Genomic DNA, 16,870 nt, shown 5'->3' with positions numbered 1-16,870 from the left:
TGAAATGATATCCACTTTCTTAGTATCCACCTAACACTGCTGCTCATTTCACAAGTAGGATCTTTGGACTGAGGATTGCCTTTAGGCAGGCAAGAAACCTATGATAAAGGCGAATTCCAAGCTCATTTTTAGTGTCATGCCAAAATTCTGTGCGACTGCAGGGACAGTATTATTATCCAACACATGGAAAGCATCACTTTTTAGTGAAAACATGTAAAAGCTATTAACATAGCAGACATTAAGTTGTTAGATATCTTTTTAAATACTGAAAGTGGGTTAAAGTGTTTTATTTTCTCATCCAAATCATATTTGAAACACCCGTGGGTGGGTTACATCAGGCCCCATCCAAAGCATGTGAGACAGATAGATTCCTACACCCTGACGTTTTCAAGTGAACACTGAAGATATGGAAGAGAACCATAAGCATCCTATGGAAGACGAGGGACAAAGTATTTGGTGTGGAGGGAGGTGAGGAGGGAATTAGGGGGGATTGCAAATTGGGGAAATAGTGAAGTCATTATTAGAGTACTTAACTTTGGTATACTATACGCAAGTCTGTATAAAGAGGTGGTATGTTCAGCATTTTCCTTTTATTATTTGACAGGAAAACACTTTCTACTGGAGTGTGTCCAAACCAACATCTGGCACCTGGGAAAGTGAGAGTTTGAACATACCGCACATGAAATATAAATAAAATTTAGAGAATTGTTGGTGCAGCAGGCCTTGGTTAGATGCCAAATACTGCAGCTGCCTTTTAAAGGGGTGTGGAAAGAGGGGATCTGCAATGGAAATGATTCCAAAATCATAGTTCTAGTGGGTGTTTGTTATGAGAAGAAGCCTGAGGAGACTCACTGGGCTTCCTGTAAAGAATAGCCAACATCATTTGGCTTATGGAAAGCACTCTCTCTGCATACACGGTTCAAGAGACCCACTTAAAGAAAATGTCCCAACTGGTATTTAGCTAGTTATGTTACATGAATTGACCTGCTATTCTGCAAATTATTATTGTTTTAAAATATGTGTTAAGGAGCCACAACATACCTGACATTTATAGCACATACACATTACAGTTTTCCTTTGGGGAAACTGCATTCTAAGGCACATGATGTCATACAAAACATGCACAGAACAAATACATATTTGTCACCTTTAAGATTCATAAATCACATTCCTTGGTCTTCAGTTATAGTAGCATAAGTGCACAAAGATGTATGTGTACAGATAGTTATTGATACACTGGTGAAATCAGAAAAAGACTGGAAAACTGGAAAGAGCCTAACTATGTATCAATGAGGAGGATTAAAGGATGGCACATTCATCATTTGGGATACAATCTAGTCATTGAAAAGAATTAAGGAGATTTCTATGTACACTGTATCAGTCTGTGCTCTCCAGAGAAAGAGAACCAATACAGAGAGACATTTGCTATAAGGAATTGGTTCACATGATTATGGAGGCTGAGAAGTCCCAAGGTCTGCAGTCAGCAAGCTGGAGACTCAGAAGAACTGATGGTATAGTTAGTTCCAGTCTGAGTCCAAAGACCGGAAAATCAGGGGAGCTGATGGTGTAAGTTCTAGTCTGTATTGAGTCCAAAGGCAGGAGAAGACCTATGTCCCAGCTCTAAGACAGGCAGAGAGAGTGAATTCTCCATTACTTTTTATTCTATCCAGGCCTTCAGCTGATTGGATGAGGCCCACCCACATTGGGAAGGCAATCTGCTTTACTCAGTCTACTGTTTTACATGTTAATCTCATCCAGAAACACCCTCACAGACACACCCAGAATAATGTTTAACCAAATATCTGGGTACTTGGGACTTCCCTGGTGGCACAGTGGTTAAGACTCCGTGTTCCCAATGCAGGGGGCCTGGGTTCGATCCCTGGTCAGGGAACTAGATCCCGCCTGCATGCCACAACTAAGAGTTCACATGCCGCAACTAAGAGTTTGCATGCCACAACTAAGGAGCCCGTGTGCCACAACTAAGGAGCCAGGTGAGCTGCAACTAAGAAGCCTGCATGCCACAACTAAGGAGCCTGCCTGCCGCAACTAAGAGCTGGCACAACCAAATAAATAAATAAATATTTTAAAAAATATCTGGGTACTCCGTGCCCCAGTCAATTTGACACATAAAATTAAACATCACACGTCTACCCCTTGTCAACTTGGCACCCATATGCATCTCCTTAAACCATACTTACTCTCCAAATAAAAATAATAACAGATCATAATCCTGCCTAAAATGATACAAGTATCCTGTATACAAGCAAAAATGCACTGACTCCATCCCCATAAGAGACGGTAAAGTCGTTGAGGATGTTTACTCACCTTGATATCCCGTAACTTAAGTACAATGATGTAAAATTAACAATACTTACATACTACAATATAAAGTCAATACATTTTATGTTACATTATAAGGAAATAAGAGATAAAAGGAACAAAGATGTTCGCCAAATACAAACACACACACATATATTCATAACAAGGAAGAAATACTCATGACAATATAGCCCTCATTTCTACAACTGATCATGTGATCATAGCTGGTATTTATAACCACCTTCTTCTACTACCTTTTTTGTATTCCTTTTGACTTCAGCAAGCACCTTAGCTGGTCATGGTTCTTTACCTGGTGGAGTGACTCAAACCCTCATTCCTGAAGGGTCTAGGCCATTAGTAGTCCTGCCAGGACTAGGTTACTGTAGTTTTCCTTTGACCTTAATCACAGGGTATGATAACTAAGAAATGCCCTAAGGGGTCTCCCATATTGCAGATACGCTCTTCCTTACCTTCACTGTTGACTAGTGGTCCAATTTCCCCTTGGTGGTCAGGATCAATCATTCCACCCAACAGAGTAACTCCCTTCTTTGCCTGTTAACTCAGAGGCATGAGATGCCCAAAGTGGCCAGGTGGCAGTCTTAACTTCCTGTGCAATGGAATCACTGTTGTTTCTCCTGGTGGAAGCACTCCTCCCTTTGGAACTAAGACCTGTAGGCCAGCAGAGCATGACGTTGTGGGAACAAGAAGCAAAAATTTTGCTAGTGGGTCACTAGGGGTAATAGTGATCGGTGCCCCTCCCATTTCCACCTCTCGATTCCTGGCCCCGTGACTCCTGGCTATGGGAGAAACAGCACCTTATACTACCGTTCCACCAAACCAGCTGCTTCAGAATGGTTGAGGAACATGGTAACCAGTGAATTCCATGAGCATGTAACTTACTTGTGCCTTCAGGGCCTGCTTGGGCCCAATCGCATATATTCCACATCCATATGATGATGAAGTGTCCCTGTGCACACCCAACCTTATGGCTTGGTGGGGCAGGTAACACCCAGTTCATGATGGACGGCTCAGGTAGCATGGTAACTGATGCATGGTGGCCCAAGTGTTCAGCCTCTATGAAGATCCAGTAGCAGGCCACGTACTGTTTCTCCAAAGGAGAGTAGTTATCCACAGAGAATGGCAGGCCTCACCTATAGGGGCCGCCAAAGTCTCCAAATAGCATCCCTATCTGCCAGTGACCTACCTCAAGCACCATCGGATCTGATGGGTCATATGGCCCAAGGGACAGGGCAGCTTGTACAGCAGCCTGGACCTTCTGCAGAGTCTTCCCATGTTCGGGGACCCACTCAAAACCAGCAACTTTTGTGGTCACTCAGTAAACAGGCCAGAGTAACACACCCAAATGAGGAATATACTGCCTCCAAATACCTGGGCACACTGTGGCCTAGTCAAGTTGACAGATAAAATTAACCATCTCTTGCACTGATATGAAATATCTCTAAGATGTAGCACAAGAGAAAGTAAGGTGCAGAATAGGTAGGAAAGACTAAGCTACCACCTGTAAATTTTTAAGTGGAGAAAAACACATATATATGTATACACAAATATAATGCTTATGTATGGAGGAAATATATCTGGAAAGACATTTAAGAAATAGTAACAGGGGACTTCCCTGGCGGTCCACCGGTGGTTAAGACTCTACGCTTCCAATGCCGGGGGCGGGGGTTTGATCCCTGGTCAGGGAACTAAGATCCCACATGCCGCGCAGTGCGGCCAAAAAAAAAAAAAAAAAAATAGGAAAAAGAAAAAGAAATAGTAACAGGTTGCTTAGGGAAGGGAATTGAAGAACTGGGAATAAATGTGAGAAAAACATGGAAGGTATTATCTAGTCCAAAAAGAAAGTACTTTTTGCATTTTCAAATAAGAACTTATTCAAGGATAAGATGCTATAAATGGAGAAAGAAATATTTAAAGTAAATCAGGACATCTCAGAATAAAAGAGACAGAATGTCTCACACACACAAATTCAAATGCCAGTAAAACAAAGCTGTTAGCACAAAATGAACACTTTGATTATAAAAGTTTTCCAAGTCCACTTAGTTCAAGAAATAATTGAGTCAACAAAATGTGAATCAAAATTGATTCAAACAAAAAATGTATTCCATTTAATTGGGAGTTCCCTGTAAAAAGATTTTACCTGTAGATTAATGCCCTAGTACAGTTTTTGCATCTGTTTTATCGTTTCCTTTTTTAAAAGCTGGGCTTTGGTGGCAGATCCACTGATAAGGGAAATTGCTTGATAGAGAGGTAAGTGAAACAAAATATGGAGTGAGATTTGACAAAGATCAAGATGAGGGAAGGGAAAGAGGGGCATTGTCCTCACTGGTTACAGCAGAAGTGTGCTGCTTCTCTTTCTGGCACCAACTTGATATGTAACCTTGGGAATTCACCATCATAGTTCTTTCTATATTTCATTTTATCCCTCAGCAAAGCAGGACTCCGGTCTCTAGTTTTTGAAGCCTCTTAACTCTTTTCTGAGTCAGAAGTGTGAGGTGCTAGAAAAACATTATGCATATTCCTATTTGCCTCCAATACTTTTCAGAGCAAATCTCAGGATCAAAACTTGTCATCAATGTGACCCTACTGCAGATATAGCCAGAGTGTATGATTCATTACCTGAGTCTGAAATAGGTCCTAAACATCCACCAGACTGCCAGACTATAGGCCAAATCTCCAATATAGCTTTTCATAAGCAAAGTCAAAGCAACAGCAGAAGAGATAGTAAGCAAATCTGGATTGTTGGGTCTGGGTGAGTAAATAAAACCTCCAAACAATTATGCTGTGGAAGAAATCTGCTCCAGAACATTAAGACCACCCATCAGAATCAGAGTCTAAGGATCTGTCACTGGAAACAGTACAGGATACCTCTGTTGTCACCATGGCTATCATAGGTCAAAGGCAAAAAGAATTAAGAAATAATAATAATAAATATTTTGTAACAATTTACACTTGACTGAGGACAAGGCACAAATCAAAGAAATGACACTGAGTCCAAAAGTCCAAACTCACCTCCCAAACACTAAAGACCACACATTATTGCGAATGATTCTGAGCCACCACTTTCAGATCCAAAAGAGATTATGAAAAGCAGAGAACTGAGAGACTTCGCTGGTGGTCCAGTGGTTAAGACTCCGTGTTTCCACTGAAGGGGGCACGGGTTCGATCGCTGGTTGGGGAAATAAGATCCCGCATGCCGCATGGCGTGGCACGGCATGGCCAAAAATTTTTTCAAAAGAAAAAAATTTTTAAATGGTTAAAATAGCAAATTAAAAAAAAAAAAAGCAGACAACCAGGAATGGAAATATTCGAGGAAGCGCTAAACTTGGGCGGAAGCATATGTGTCTTCCTGGGCACAAGTTGTAGAAGCAACACACCAAGTTTAGGCTTTATCCTGGCACAGAGAAGAATTCTGAGCAGGGCACATGATCACGCTTCAGTGCTGAAAGACCATTCTGTGGATGGTCTGAAGAAGAGCAAGAGAGGAGGCATGCAGACCAATTAAGAGTCTGTTAAGTGAGGGCTCCCCCGGTGGTGCAGTGGTTTAGAATCCGCCTGCCAATGCAGGGGACACGGGTTCAAGCCCTGGTCCGGGAAGATTCCCACATGCCGTGGAGCAACTAAGCCCGTGTGCCACAACTACTGAGCCTGTGCTCTAAAGCCCGCGAGCCACAACTACTGAAGCCCGCGCGCCTAGAGCCCGTGCTCCGCAACAAGAGAAGCCACCGCAATGAGAAGCCACCGCAATGAGAAGCCCGCGCACCGCAATGAAGAGCAGCCCCCCTCGCCGCAACAAGAGAAAGCCTGCACGCAGCAACGAAGACCCAATGTAGCCAAAAATAAATAAATAAAATAAATTTATTTTTTAAAAAAAGAGTCTATTAAGTGAAAATTGACTAGAGCCCAAACCAGAGCAATGAGTCTAAAAAGGAAGGATGGATTTGAAAAATATTTAGAAGGTCTGTAGGGGATGCAGGAAGCAGGGAGTCTCAGACTGATGGAGCGCACGGAAGCACTGCTCACCTGGGTGGGAAACTCAGGACGAGCAGGTTTGAGGAGGAAAATAAGTTCTAATTTAGGTCCACCCGAACCCTGTAGCCCCGTAACAGCGTCCACCTGTGGGTACACAAAATAAAAGCCACACCACCTGAGATAAACCCTCTCTTCTGCCTCTCAGATCTGCTTCCCTGACCTTGGGGAGCCTGATTTGGAAATCTGATTTTTTTTTTTTTTTTTTTTTTTGCTAACTGCTCCCCTGATGGGTTCAGGCTGAACTTTGCTTTCTGAGGTCTCCTGCTGGGGCTGGAGGCTTCTGTCTTTATGTTCCCAGTTCATGGCCCAGAGCATTTCCTGACAACCCTCACACCAGTGCTGCCTCCTGAGTCCTCAGAGAGCCCACCTGGGGCCAAAGTCTCTTCTCTCGGGGAGGGATGGAGGGATGGAAGCTTCCCCCTAAAACCCAGGTTGGCCTCAGCATCCTGAGCCCTGGTCCCGCTCTCAGTCCTACAAACTCTTCTTGTCCTTATGCCACACCAATGCCCGAGCAATGCATTCGATGCCTGGCTCTTATTCTGCTGTCTGCTCAGAGGCCTACCTGCCAGTGTTTCTTGCAGATCAACAGAGCTTGTGAGTGATCGGTGACTCAGCTGTGGCTAGCTGAAAAAGTTATTTATAACCGAAAATACAGAACTCTACCTGCCCTGCCTGGGTCAAGGCCCCAGCAAAGCCATACTCCTGCTGTGCCCCTCCTAGAAAAGTTCCTTCTCAACCCAGAGGACTCCAGGCTTTCTCATTCTGCTCTGAAAGTAATATCAGGACACGGAAAGCTCTGGGTTTGGGGAGGGTGGTGAGTGGGAAAAGGGATCACTGATGGTTTTGTGCCTGGAGAGTAAAGCAGTATGGCAGTACACCCAGGTAGGGGCAGCCTCTGACCAGGTGCGGTATCTTATCCATCATTCCTTCCTAATTAGAAACTCTAGCCAAACAGGTGTGCAAGGCTTCAGGTGGCCCTATGTTAAAACTCACCTCCTGCCTTATGTGACCACATGTGACAGGTGGTGCAAGGATTGTACCAAGTCTTGATTCCTAAACATCCTTGGATTTCTTCTCTGACCTACACTCCTCACATGAAGATGAAGCCATCCTGGTGATGCTGGTGGATGCTGTCACTTTCTTGGGGTACTTCAGCTCCTGCTCCAGCCCAGCTCCAGCCACTTCTTATTAATATCTTCTTCATGAGTTTCTCAGCTGTGCTATTTCCATCCTTAGCTCCTGGCTGTCCTCTGGTTTTGGAGGACATAGATCAAGGCCCTTTAAATACAAAGTCACGGGCTTTCCTGGTGGCACAATGGTTAAGAATCCACCTGTCAATGCAGGGGACACGGGTTCAAGCCCTGGTCTGGGAAGATCCCACATGCCGCGGAGCAACTAAGCCCGTGCGCCACAACTACTAAGCCTGCGCTCTAGAGCCCGCGTGCCACAACTACTGAGCCCGCGTGCAACAGCTACTGAAGCCTGCGTGCCACAACTACTGAGCCCGTGTGCCACAACTACTGAAGCCCGCGTGCCTAGAGCCCGTGCTCTGCAACAAGAGAAGCCACTGCAATGAGAAGCCTGCTCACCGCAACACAGTAGCCCCCGCTCACCACAACCAGAGAAAGCCCGCGCACAGCAACAAAGACCCAACACAGCCAAAAATAAATTAAATAAGTAAATTTAAAAAAAAAAGCTTTACATACAAAGTCACTTGTCCAGTACCCACCACGCACGTGACTCAGTTGGCTACTCAGAGTACCTATGTGGCCAGACCTCCTGCCAGCGACGGGACTATTCAGACTACTCACTGTTACCAAATTCACAGCCAACGCAAATCCACAGAGGACACACTGCACTTCTCAACTCGGACCTCCTCATTCCATCCCACTCCTGCTATTTCTTTTACTTCTGCGCTCCTGACATGCTGAGAGAACTAGAGGCCAGCCAGGCTCTCCCGGACACCTGGGGTGAGAGACGATCAGGCTCTCCTCCAGTTCAGCACCTCCCCATCTGTGCCCCGACCTGGAGTCCTTCAAGTGATGGGTCATCAACCCAGAGTGTTCTGACTTCCTACGACCCTGCCTGTGAATCTCATTCATCCTGAAATGTCTCCTATTCTTTCTGACCCACTGAGATATCGCCCCACCTCTGTATCCTTGCGGCCAGAACAGACAACCTGTAACATGAGAGCAGCTGGACTTTCAGTGAAGCTATGGCCAGATAAAGTCCCTAGGGTGCTGGCAAAGATTCAGGCCAGGGAAACAGACATGGGAAACCACTTCTCATTTTCGGAATATGCTTGAAGAGGTTCAAGTTTTCCATCAGGTGAAACGCATTCCACCTATGGAAGGAGATGGGTGGGGGAAGAGAGATACCAGATCAGTGTATCTGTGTCTCCATTTGTGATTCGGGCCATTATGTTCCATAAAAGGCTCCCTCCCTCACTCACCATGGTTACAGTGGATCTCGCCACATGCAGACTTGGCTGGTACCTGAAATCTGAGGCAGACCCTTTATTTAGGGATTAATTATTGCTCTCTAACTAGTCCCAGGGATTAATTGTTTAGATCGCGCCTTGCTTTCCAAGGCCACCTTGCCTGGGACTTGCCTAGGGCCCTGTCCCAACTTCTCTCAGATCCAGCTTCGGCTCTTAAGACCTCAGCATGAATCAGAGCCCTGGGCCCCTCACTCATCTGGAAGGAATGGGTGCTTGGCAGGGTGTGTTGAGCCTGAGGTGCCTAAAGGAAATGTCTGGTTCTTGTGTTGATGAGAAGGGTCGAAGCTGGAGATGAAGATTTGGGAGTCATTCCTGCATTAGAGGTGGTAGTAGAAGCTACGAGTGCGGATGAGTTGCTCAGGTAGAGTGAGCTGCATGAGAAAATAAAGGATGAAGCCCGAGAGGACCAACAGGAAAAGGTCAGGCAGCGGTGCCTGCACCGAAGACGGAGAAACTGGAGAGGCTGTAGCACTGAATTAGACTCAACAGCTGGGGAGTCACCAGGGACCTTAGGACAAGCTGTTTCAGTGGTCTGGTGGGAGAAGAAGCAGAGTGAACCACAGGCTCTGCTCTGCGGCACAGAGAACTCTGGCTGCCAAGGAGGTATCTCTGTCTCTGTTGACTGGCTACCTCACTACCTTCTGTTTCCATTTATGTTCCTCTTAGCTGATATACCCAGACACACTGCCAGTCTGGATCAATACAACAGTTGGGGATCTATTTTATACCACAGAAACTACTGCCAAAGATTTTCTGGGTTCATACACGGTGCTGTCTCACAGTTAACCTTCAGGTCCTCAGTTTGCAAGCTAGTAAGCACTTTAATTGATTCAGCATAATATAAATTCGGCTTCTCATGGCAATGCTAGTCCCACATCATTAATTCCATTGACAACAGCTGGCTGGCGTGAGTAGCAGCCTCAGCTTCCCTTGCTCTCCGTCTAGCCATAGCCACCTCCACTGCCTATCATTGTCTCATATTAAGCTTGGTTAGCATCACTATTTTTGTTTGTTTGTTTTTTGGCCACGCTGCGAGGCTTGCGGAGGCTTAGTTTCTCAACCAGGAATCGAACAGGGGCCCTCAGCAGTGAAAGTGTGGAGTCCTAACCACTGGACCGCCAGTGAATTCCTTTTTTTTTTTTTTTAAAAATAGCTTCACTCATTTTTTGGCTCCTCCTCTCTCCCCTCAACGGTTTAATTATTGAATAAAACATTTATTCCATACATTTATACCACGCTTTCACGTTGATTTACAAAGCACCTTCCCCTATTGGCATCTCACAACACACGCTAGGAATTATTAGGCTGGAAGGGCAGTGGCGGGGCGCGCGCACCCCCTGCTGGCGTCCCGGCGCGCTGCAGCCTCCCTTCCCTCCCGCGCGTCAGGAGCCCGAGAGAAGGCTGAGACGCTAGTGCCCGCGCAAGGCTTCCTGGGAAATGTCTGGGGTGTACGTGTTAAACTACAAATCCTGATACGCACCGCGCTGCAGCCCCGAAGAGGGTGCTTTCTGGTGACTCTGAATCTTTGTCAGTGTCGTTGGGACTGCTGCACAAGGCTGATTCAGTGTTCACAGGAGGTTTTGGGAGAACATGATAGCTCTTCCGCCGGGTGTGCACGAACGGACTTGGCTTCCGCTGCTTCCTCGGACTCGCTCGGTGTGGCGAATCTGCCGTTGCGGCACGGTGGCTGGGAGCGCAAGGCCCCACGGGAAGCTTGTGGAATCTGCTGTGGGAAGAAGGACGCCAGGTTTCTTGGGCAGCTACAGTCATGGCGGAGACGGCCCACGGTGCCGGGGGCTCCGCTCCTGGGGCGGCGGCCTCCGCCGAAGCCCCGCTGCAGTACAGCATTCTTCTGCAGTACCTGGTGGGTGACAAGCGTCAGCCCCGGCTCCTGGAGCCTGGGAGCCTGGGCGGGATCCCGAGTCCGGCCAAGAGTGAGGAGCAGAAGATGGTCGAGAGGGCGATGGAAAGCTGCGCCTTCAAGGCGACGCTGGCCTGCTTGGGAGGTGAGGCGAGGAGGGGGGCCTTTGGGAGGCTTAGGGCTTGGGCGGCATAGGGGTCCCCTGCCAAGGAGACCACGCGCCTGGGAGGCGAGGAGTCCATGGGCTTCGACCTTGACCCACCCCCGCCTGGTTCAGTGAGCTCGAGCAGCGCCTCCCTAGACCCCGAGGTTGGCTTTCGCCTCTGGAAATTGGATCAGAGAATCGATCCTGGGTCGGGACCTGGGGGTTATAAGATGGTTGACTTCATTCATTCATTCGCTTTTAAATAATCATTTTTCAGCAGTTTGTTACTTTGCAACTATCACGTGTCAGGCGGTGGAAAGACAGGGTGAGAACAAGATCCTTGTTCTCATGAAGCTAACATTTTAATATACATAGAAAATTGTTGAGAAGGAGCCTGGAGGAGAGCTCCGCAGACACAGGGCACAGCACCTGCAAAGGTCTGGCCGGAAGTGGCTTGAGGTTGGAAAAACAGAAAAGCCAGTGAGGCCAGTGTGACTAGACAGCAGGGAAAGAGGGGGAAAGAAGTCTGGACTTGGCTTTTTTTTTTTTTTTTTTTTTTTTAACGTTTTGAGGATTTGAGAATGTAGGTGTCCCTCCTGTATGCAGAGTAAAGAGGGTGGCCATTTGCAGGTGATTTGAAGTCTCATTGAGAATGAAAGGCAATTAAGAAAGGAATGTAGTGAGAGTGCACATGTGAAGTAGAGCAGAAAGAAAAAAACATCTTTTTTGGTTGGGGGAAGGCCAAAAGAGGAGGTGAGACTAGAGCGTGTCCTGGAGGATTGAGAGAATGGGGTTAGACAAAGAGGAGGAGAAACAGCATTTCAAGTTGGGGGTGGGGTGGGGGATTTGGGCTTTTTGCCTGCAGGTATTAGGGCAGTCATTGATGGTTTTTAAATTATTTTTTTTTAATGTTTTAAAATTTTATTATTTATTTATTTATTTATTTATTTATGGCTGTGTTGCGTCTTCGTTTCTGTGCGAGGGCTTTCTCCAGTTGCGGTGAGCAGGGGCCACTCTTCATCGCGGTGCGCGGGCCTCTCACTATCGCGGCCTCTCTTGTTGCGGAGCACAGGCTCCAGACGCGCAGGCTGAGCAATTGTGGCTCACGGGCCTAGTTGCTCCGCGGCATGTGGGATCTTCCCAGACAAGGGCTCGAACCCGTGTCCCCTGCATTGGCAGGCAGATTCTCAACCACTGCGCCACCAGGGAAGCCCTAAATTATTTTTTTAATGTTTATGTATGTATGTATTTATTTTGGCTGCGCTGGGTCTTAGTTGCGGCATGCGGGATCTTTAGTTGCGGCATGCGAACTCTTAGTTGCAGCATGCATGTGGGATCTAGTTCCCCGACCAGAAATCGAACCCAGACCCCTTCATTGGGTGCGTGGAGTCTTACCCACTGGACCACCAGGGAAGTCCCCATTGATGGTTTTTTAGAGGGTAACAAGTGGTCATGAGCATGATGACTCAAGGTGGAGTGTGATGAAGGAAAGGAAAGTCTGTAGATAGGGAGACCATATAGGGAATTTGCTAGACTGAAGCTCCGTGAGACAGGGACTGGGTCTTTGTTCATCATGTGCCTGACCCTAATAAATACATATCTGTTGAAATGATGAATGAGTCTTGGTAGTGCTCCAGGGGCGAAGTGATAAAGGCCTTAGACTAGGATGATAATTGTGGACATAGGGTTACAGGGGGAAGCAAAGAAACAGTCAGAAATGCCCCTGAAGTTTGGAGCAGGAGTGACTGGAAAGAAGGAGCCATAAGCAGGAAAGTCTGGAGGGGAGGTGCCCATGATTTCATTCAATGTATACCGACCTTGAGGTGGCAAGAGGACGTCCATGTGGAAATGTCCAGCAGGCTCAGGAAGGTCAGCTGTGGACAGCAGTGTGGGGTTTGCCATTTGGTAGCTTTGTGACCTTAGGGAAATTAGTTAACCTCTCTGAGCCTCAGTTTCTTCAGCTACAGAAAGGAGAGGATAATAATATCTATCTCACAGGACTATTGTGAAGAATAAATGAGGCTGTGACTATAAGGCGTCAGAGTAATTGGCACATGGTATTTACCGAATGACTATTATGGATGTCACCGTCGTCAAGGGAGTGATTTGCAAAGTTGATACCTGAACTTGAGGGTGACTGGTTTACATGTGAGAATGTAGAGAGAGAAAGAGGGTTAAAGACTGAATTTTGAGGAATGTTAGAAAATGAAAGGAGGAAGAAATCCAAGAAGAGTCAGAGAAGAAGCTGCCAACAGGATAGATCCTGGATTTTGTAATGTGGAAACCAGACAAGTAAGAGTTTTCCAGGCAAGAGGGGGCGTCCTCTTCGCTGGTGGCCATCCAAAAGGTGCTATTTGAGTATGACCCCATTACAGTAATCCAGAAAACATACCAAAGAAATCTTCATCTCTGTGTTTGTTTTTAGGATTTGTCTTGGGAGGTGCATTTGGGGTGTTCACTGCCGGCATTGATACCAATGTGGGCTTTGACCCTAAGGATCCTTACCGCACGCCTACAGCAAAAGAAGTTCTTAAAGACATGGGGCAGAGAGGAATGTCCTACGCCAAAAATTTTGCCATCGTGGGCGCCATGTTTTCTTGCACTGAGTGTTTGGTAGAATCTGTAAGTGTCCCTGCCTTCTGACAAAGCCTTGCCTGTTTCCATCTTAGGACTTCTTGAGAGAAATACTCTTAATGCTGCTAGAAAGCAGGGCAGAAATGTCCAATACTTGCTAGATTAAATTTCCATTAAATAGTCCCTAATGTAAACTTTTTGTGCGTTTATGATTTGGGCTTGCATTATTCTTTACTTGTTTTTGTAGGCTAGAAGTTGGTTAATGATTTTATTTTATTTATTTATTTTTTGGCTGCACCGCGCTGCTTGCAGGATCTTGGTTCCCCAACCAGGGATTGAACCTGGGCTCCCTGCAGTGGAAGCACGGAGTCCTCACCACTGGACTGCCAGGGAATTCCCAGTTAATGATTTTAAACAGAATACTTACTGGGGAACTGAGAAGAGATGTTGATTACTTGTCAAATGTTACACTTGGTTTCAGCGCTCTGGTACCGCCTGCAGGAAGCATTTATGAACACATTCAAATTTTAGGAACTATACTTTTGAAAGAGAAAAAGATAGGTTTCCTTTGGGGAGGGACTAAATTAGCCAGCCAGAAACCCCGTCTTTTTTTTCCTTAATCATCTTGTCTGGCTTGTTTCTTTGGCTCTGAACTGCTCTTCTCCACCCACAGTACCGGGGAAAATCAGATTGGAAGAACAGTGTCATTAGTGGCTGCATCACTGGAGGAGCCATTGGTTTTAGAGGTTAGTAAACAGTTCTCAGATGGTTTTCTTTGTGGCCTTGGACAACACGCTGAAGTTGACATTTCTAAACACATGAGCATTCCAAGGACAGCCCAAGGCATATGTGGACACCTGATATTCTTCCCTTCTGACAAGTAAATCGCGTTTGCTTCTGTGTTAACTCAGTTTTGGAAACTTCTAGTATCTAGATCAGGGTTTCTGATCCTTGGCATTGTTGACATTTTGGACCAGATAAATGTTTGCTAGGGGGAGGGGGGCGCTGTCCTGTGCATGGTAGGACTAGTAGCGGCATCCCTGGCCTCTATGCCCTAGATGCTCGTAGCATGCTTTAGTGGTGACAAGTAAAAGTGTCTCCAGACACTGCCAAATGTCCCCTGGGGAACAAAGTCACCCCCAGGTGAGAACCACAGAGAGATCTAGATCTATCTTAGAAAAAAGAACTGCCCCCATCTTGAACACACGGGAAGAGCTTCCTCATAATATGCAGGTGTGTGTTGCTATGCAGGAAAGTAGAGAAGCATAGCTGGGCCCCATTTGTCCAAGTAGCAGGCTCTGCTGAAATTTCAGTTCCATGCATTGCAGACAGTTAGGCATCTTTCTTCATACTATGCAACTGTCATTTTAATTTTGTGTATAAGTGATCACGGTAATGTCTTTTTGCACCTTAGGGTTCTTAGATTTCTACCCCTTGAAAGCCAAATACAGGTATTGTAGAAATGTTGGATTATCATCTATAAACAACAAAGAAAAACACCGGTTCCCTGCCACTTCTCCCTGTTGGTGTGTCCGTCAAGAGTGTGGTGCAGGGCGTCAGTGACTTAGCGTTCTTAACAGTGTACGTTGCTGGGCTGCTCTCCATCTGCTGTGCCCGGACTTACCCAAAGCCAAAAGCCTTTTTTCTCGTCTTCTGAGAGGCAGGATGATTTGCTATCGTTGAAACCTGATTTTCCTCCTCAAACAGCCATTTGTGATTTATGGAGTAACTTCCCCTTTGGTCTTCCCATGTCTCAGCTTTGCCAGGGCCTTTGAGAGGCTCAGCTCCCTCTAGGATTGCTTTGATCACCTTCCCAGGAATGTATTCCGTAAACAAGTCAGGGTAACAGGCCATATGCTTTCACTTGATGCTAAGGGCTGGTTCTCTTCACCAGTTTCCTGCCTGTGAGGGGCCATTTTCAGGAGGCTGGAAATAGTAATTCTTTAGAATGAGAAAAGTTAAACGAACGTGCAGTTGGATAAAAGCACACCGGATCTCAGATCGTGTGCACAGCTCCACGGAAGTCTTCCAGCTCTCTGCTAGGTTGAATGATTTAGAACACGTACGCCAGTTTCTTTGCACCTGCGGGTACCCAAACTTTTCCTGAGTGCAGCCTGACCCAGCGTCTGTCACCACAGGTAATGTCATTTGTGTTTGCTTTACAGCTGGCTTAAAGGCTGGGGTCATTGGTTGTGGAGGTTTTGCTGCTTTCTCCGCTGCGATCGATTACTACCTACGATGAGAGCAATTGCCTCCGGGGAAGGACGATGCCAGCCCAGGATCAGAGCTGTCCTGTGTAGGGCAGTTTCTGCCCTGCCATTCCGGGGCACTTGCTTCAGAGACTGAAGACATTTGTTTTCCCTCACGTAGTTGGTGTTGTGAGGGAACCACCTGGCTGCAATCTGCCACCTCCGAGCAGCCACGCTCTCTGCTCCTGGACTCCAGCCAGGCTGTGGGGGGCTGTGCCACGCCAGCCTCTCTCTTTCGGGCAGATCAGGAGTCAGCGTGTTGACCTGTAGGGATTGAGTTCCGCAGAGGTTCAGTCCTGACCACAGTTGGCCCTCTGGTTGTTTGGTGCCGTGGGAACGGAAGGGACTTGACATATACCCGGGAAGCTGTTCCACCTTGGACCTCCGTGCCGTCATCCATCTCACACATTGGGGCAGGGCAAAGTGAATTTATGCCATCCGACCGATTGTGTCATTTTGTTTAGTGTTCTGCTATCCTTGTTAAAAAACGTATATATACGTATTGATTTTACAGTTTACAAGGTTGGCTTATTTTTATTTTCAAATTCCACCATTGCCAAAAATGGTTCCAGGTGCCCAAAGATTGCACATACATAGGGAAAGCGTGAGCAAACTCCTGAGAAGTTTGGGAATGTTAGGTTCCCAGGGTCTGCAGAGTAGTGTTATCCTCACTGAGATTGTTGCATTGGCCAGGGCCTTCCCCCAAAGAAGCCCAGCCTAGCCGTGTCCTAGGATGCGTTGAAATTCCACGCATAACCCCTGCTGGCCTCTTCTAAAACAACCCTCCTGTGGGCGGGCCAGTGGGAATGCCTGCGGTCTAAACCACACATTGGTGTTCTGCTCTGACCACCAGACCAGGCCCGGCTCGAGGACACAGTGTGTGAAGGGTCCTGCTCTGGTCATCCTGGTGACTAAGTCACAGCGGCCACTGGCTACGATCAGACCGCCCTGAGGAGCTGTCCACCACCACTGTGTTTGTTTCTCTGGCGTCAGTGGTTTTTTTTCTCCCTTAAACATATCCGTGTTTTTGACTTGACCTGGTAGCCTTTTTCTGACAGTAGCAGCTCAGCCTAATTCTGTGCCATATGCAAAGAAACAGCCTTTTACACTTGGGATCTGCCGCAGGTGCTGCTTTACTCGGGTGCCTTGGTGGTGGGGTGAAGATGAACTCA

The 16,870-nt window shown here is 46.7% G+C and overlaps 1 protein-coding gene across 1 annotated transcript; it reads left to right on the top strand.

Moving 5' to 3' along the window:
- The first annotated feature begins 10,381 nt into the window (after positions 1–10,381).
- TIMM22 (translocase of inner mitochondrial membrane 22) lies at positions 10,382–16,219 on the top strand. The gene is made up of 4 exons (XM_068531718.1): positions 10,382–10,875; positions 13,301–13,497; positions 14,123–14,195; positions 15,615–16,219. Exons 1-4 carry the CDS (start codon positions 10,638–10,640, stop codon positions 15,689–15,691), a joined length of 585 nt encoding a protein of 194 aa, XP_068387819.1. The 5' UTR covers positions 10,382–10,637; the 3' UTR covers positions 15,692–16,219.
- The last annotated feature ends 651 nt before the right edge of the window (positions 16,220–16,870 follow it).

Source organism: Eschrichtius robustus, chromosome 20 (genome assembly GCF_028021215.1).
Source record: "Eschrichtius robustus isolate mEscRob2 chromosome 20, mEscRob2.pri, whole genome shotgun sequence".
NCBI lineage: Eukaryota > Metazoa > Chordata > Mammalia > Artiodactyla > Eschrichtiidae > Eschrichtius > Eschrichtius robustus.
Note: the sequence above shows the minus strand (reverse complement) of the source record. Positions and strands in the feature narration are given on the sequence as shown.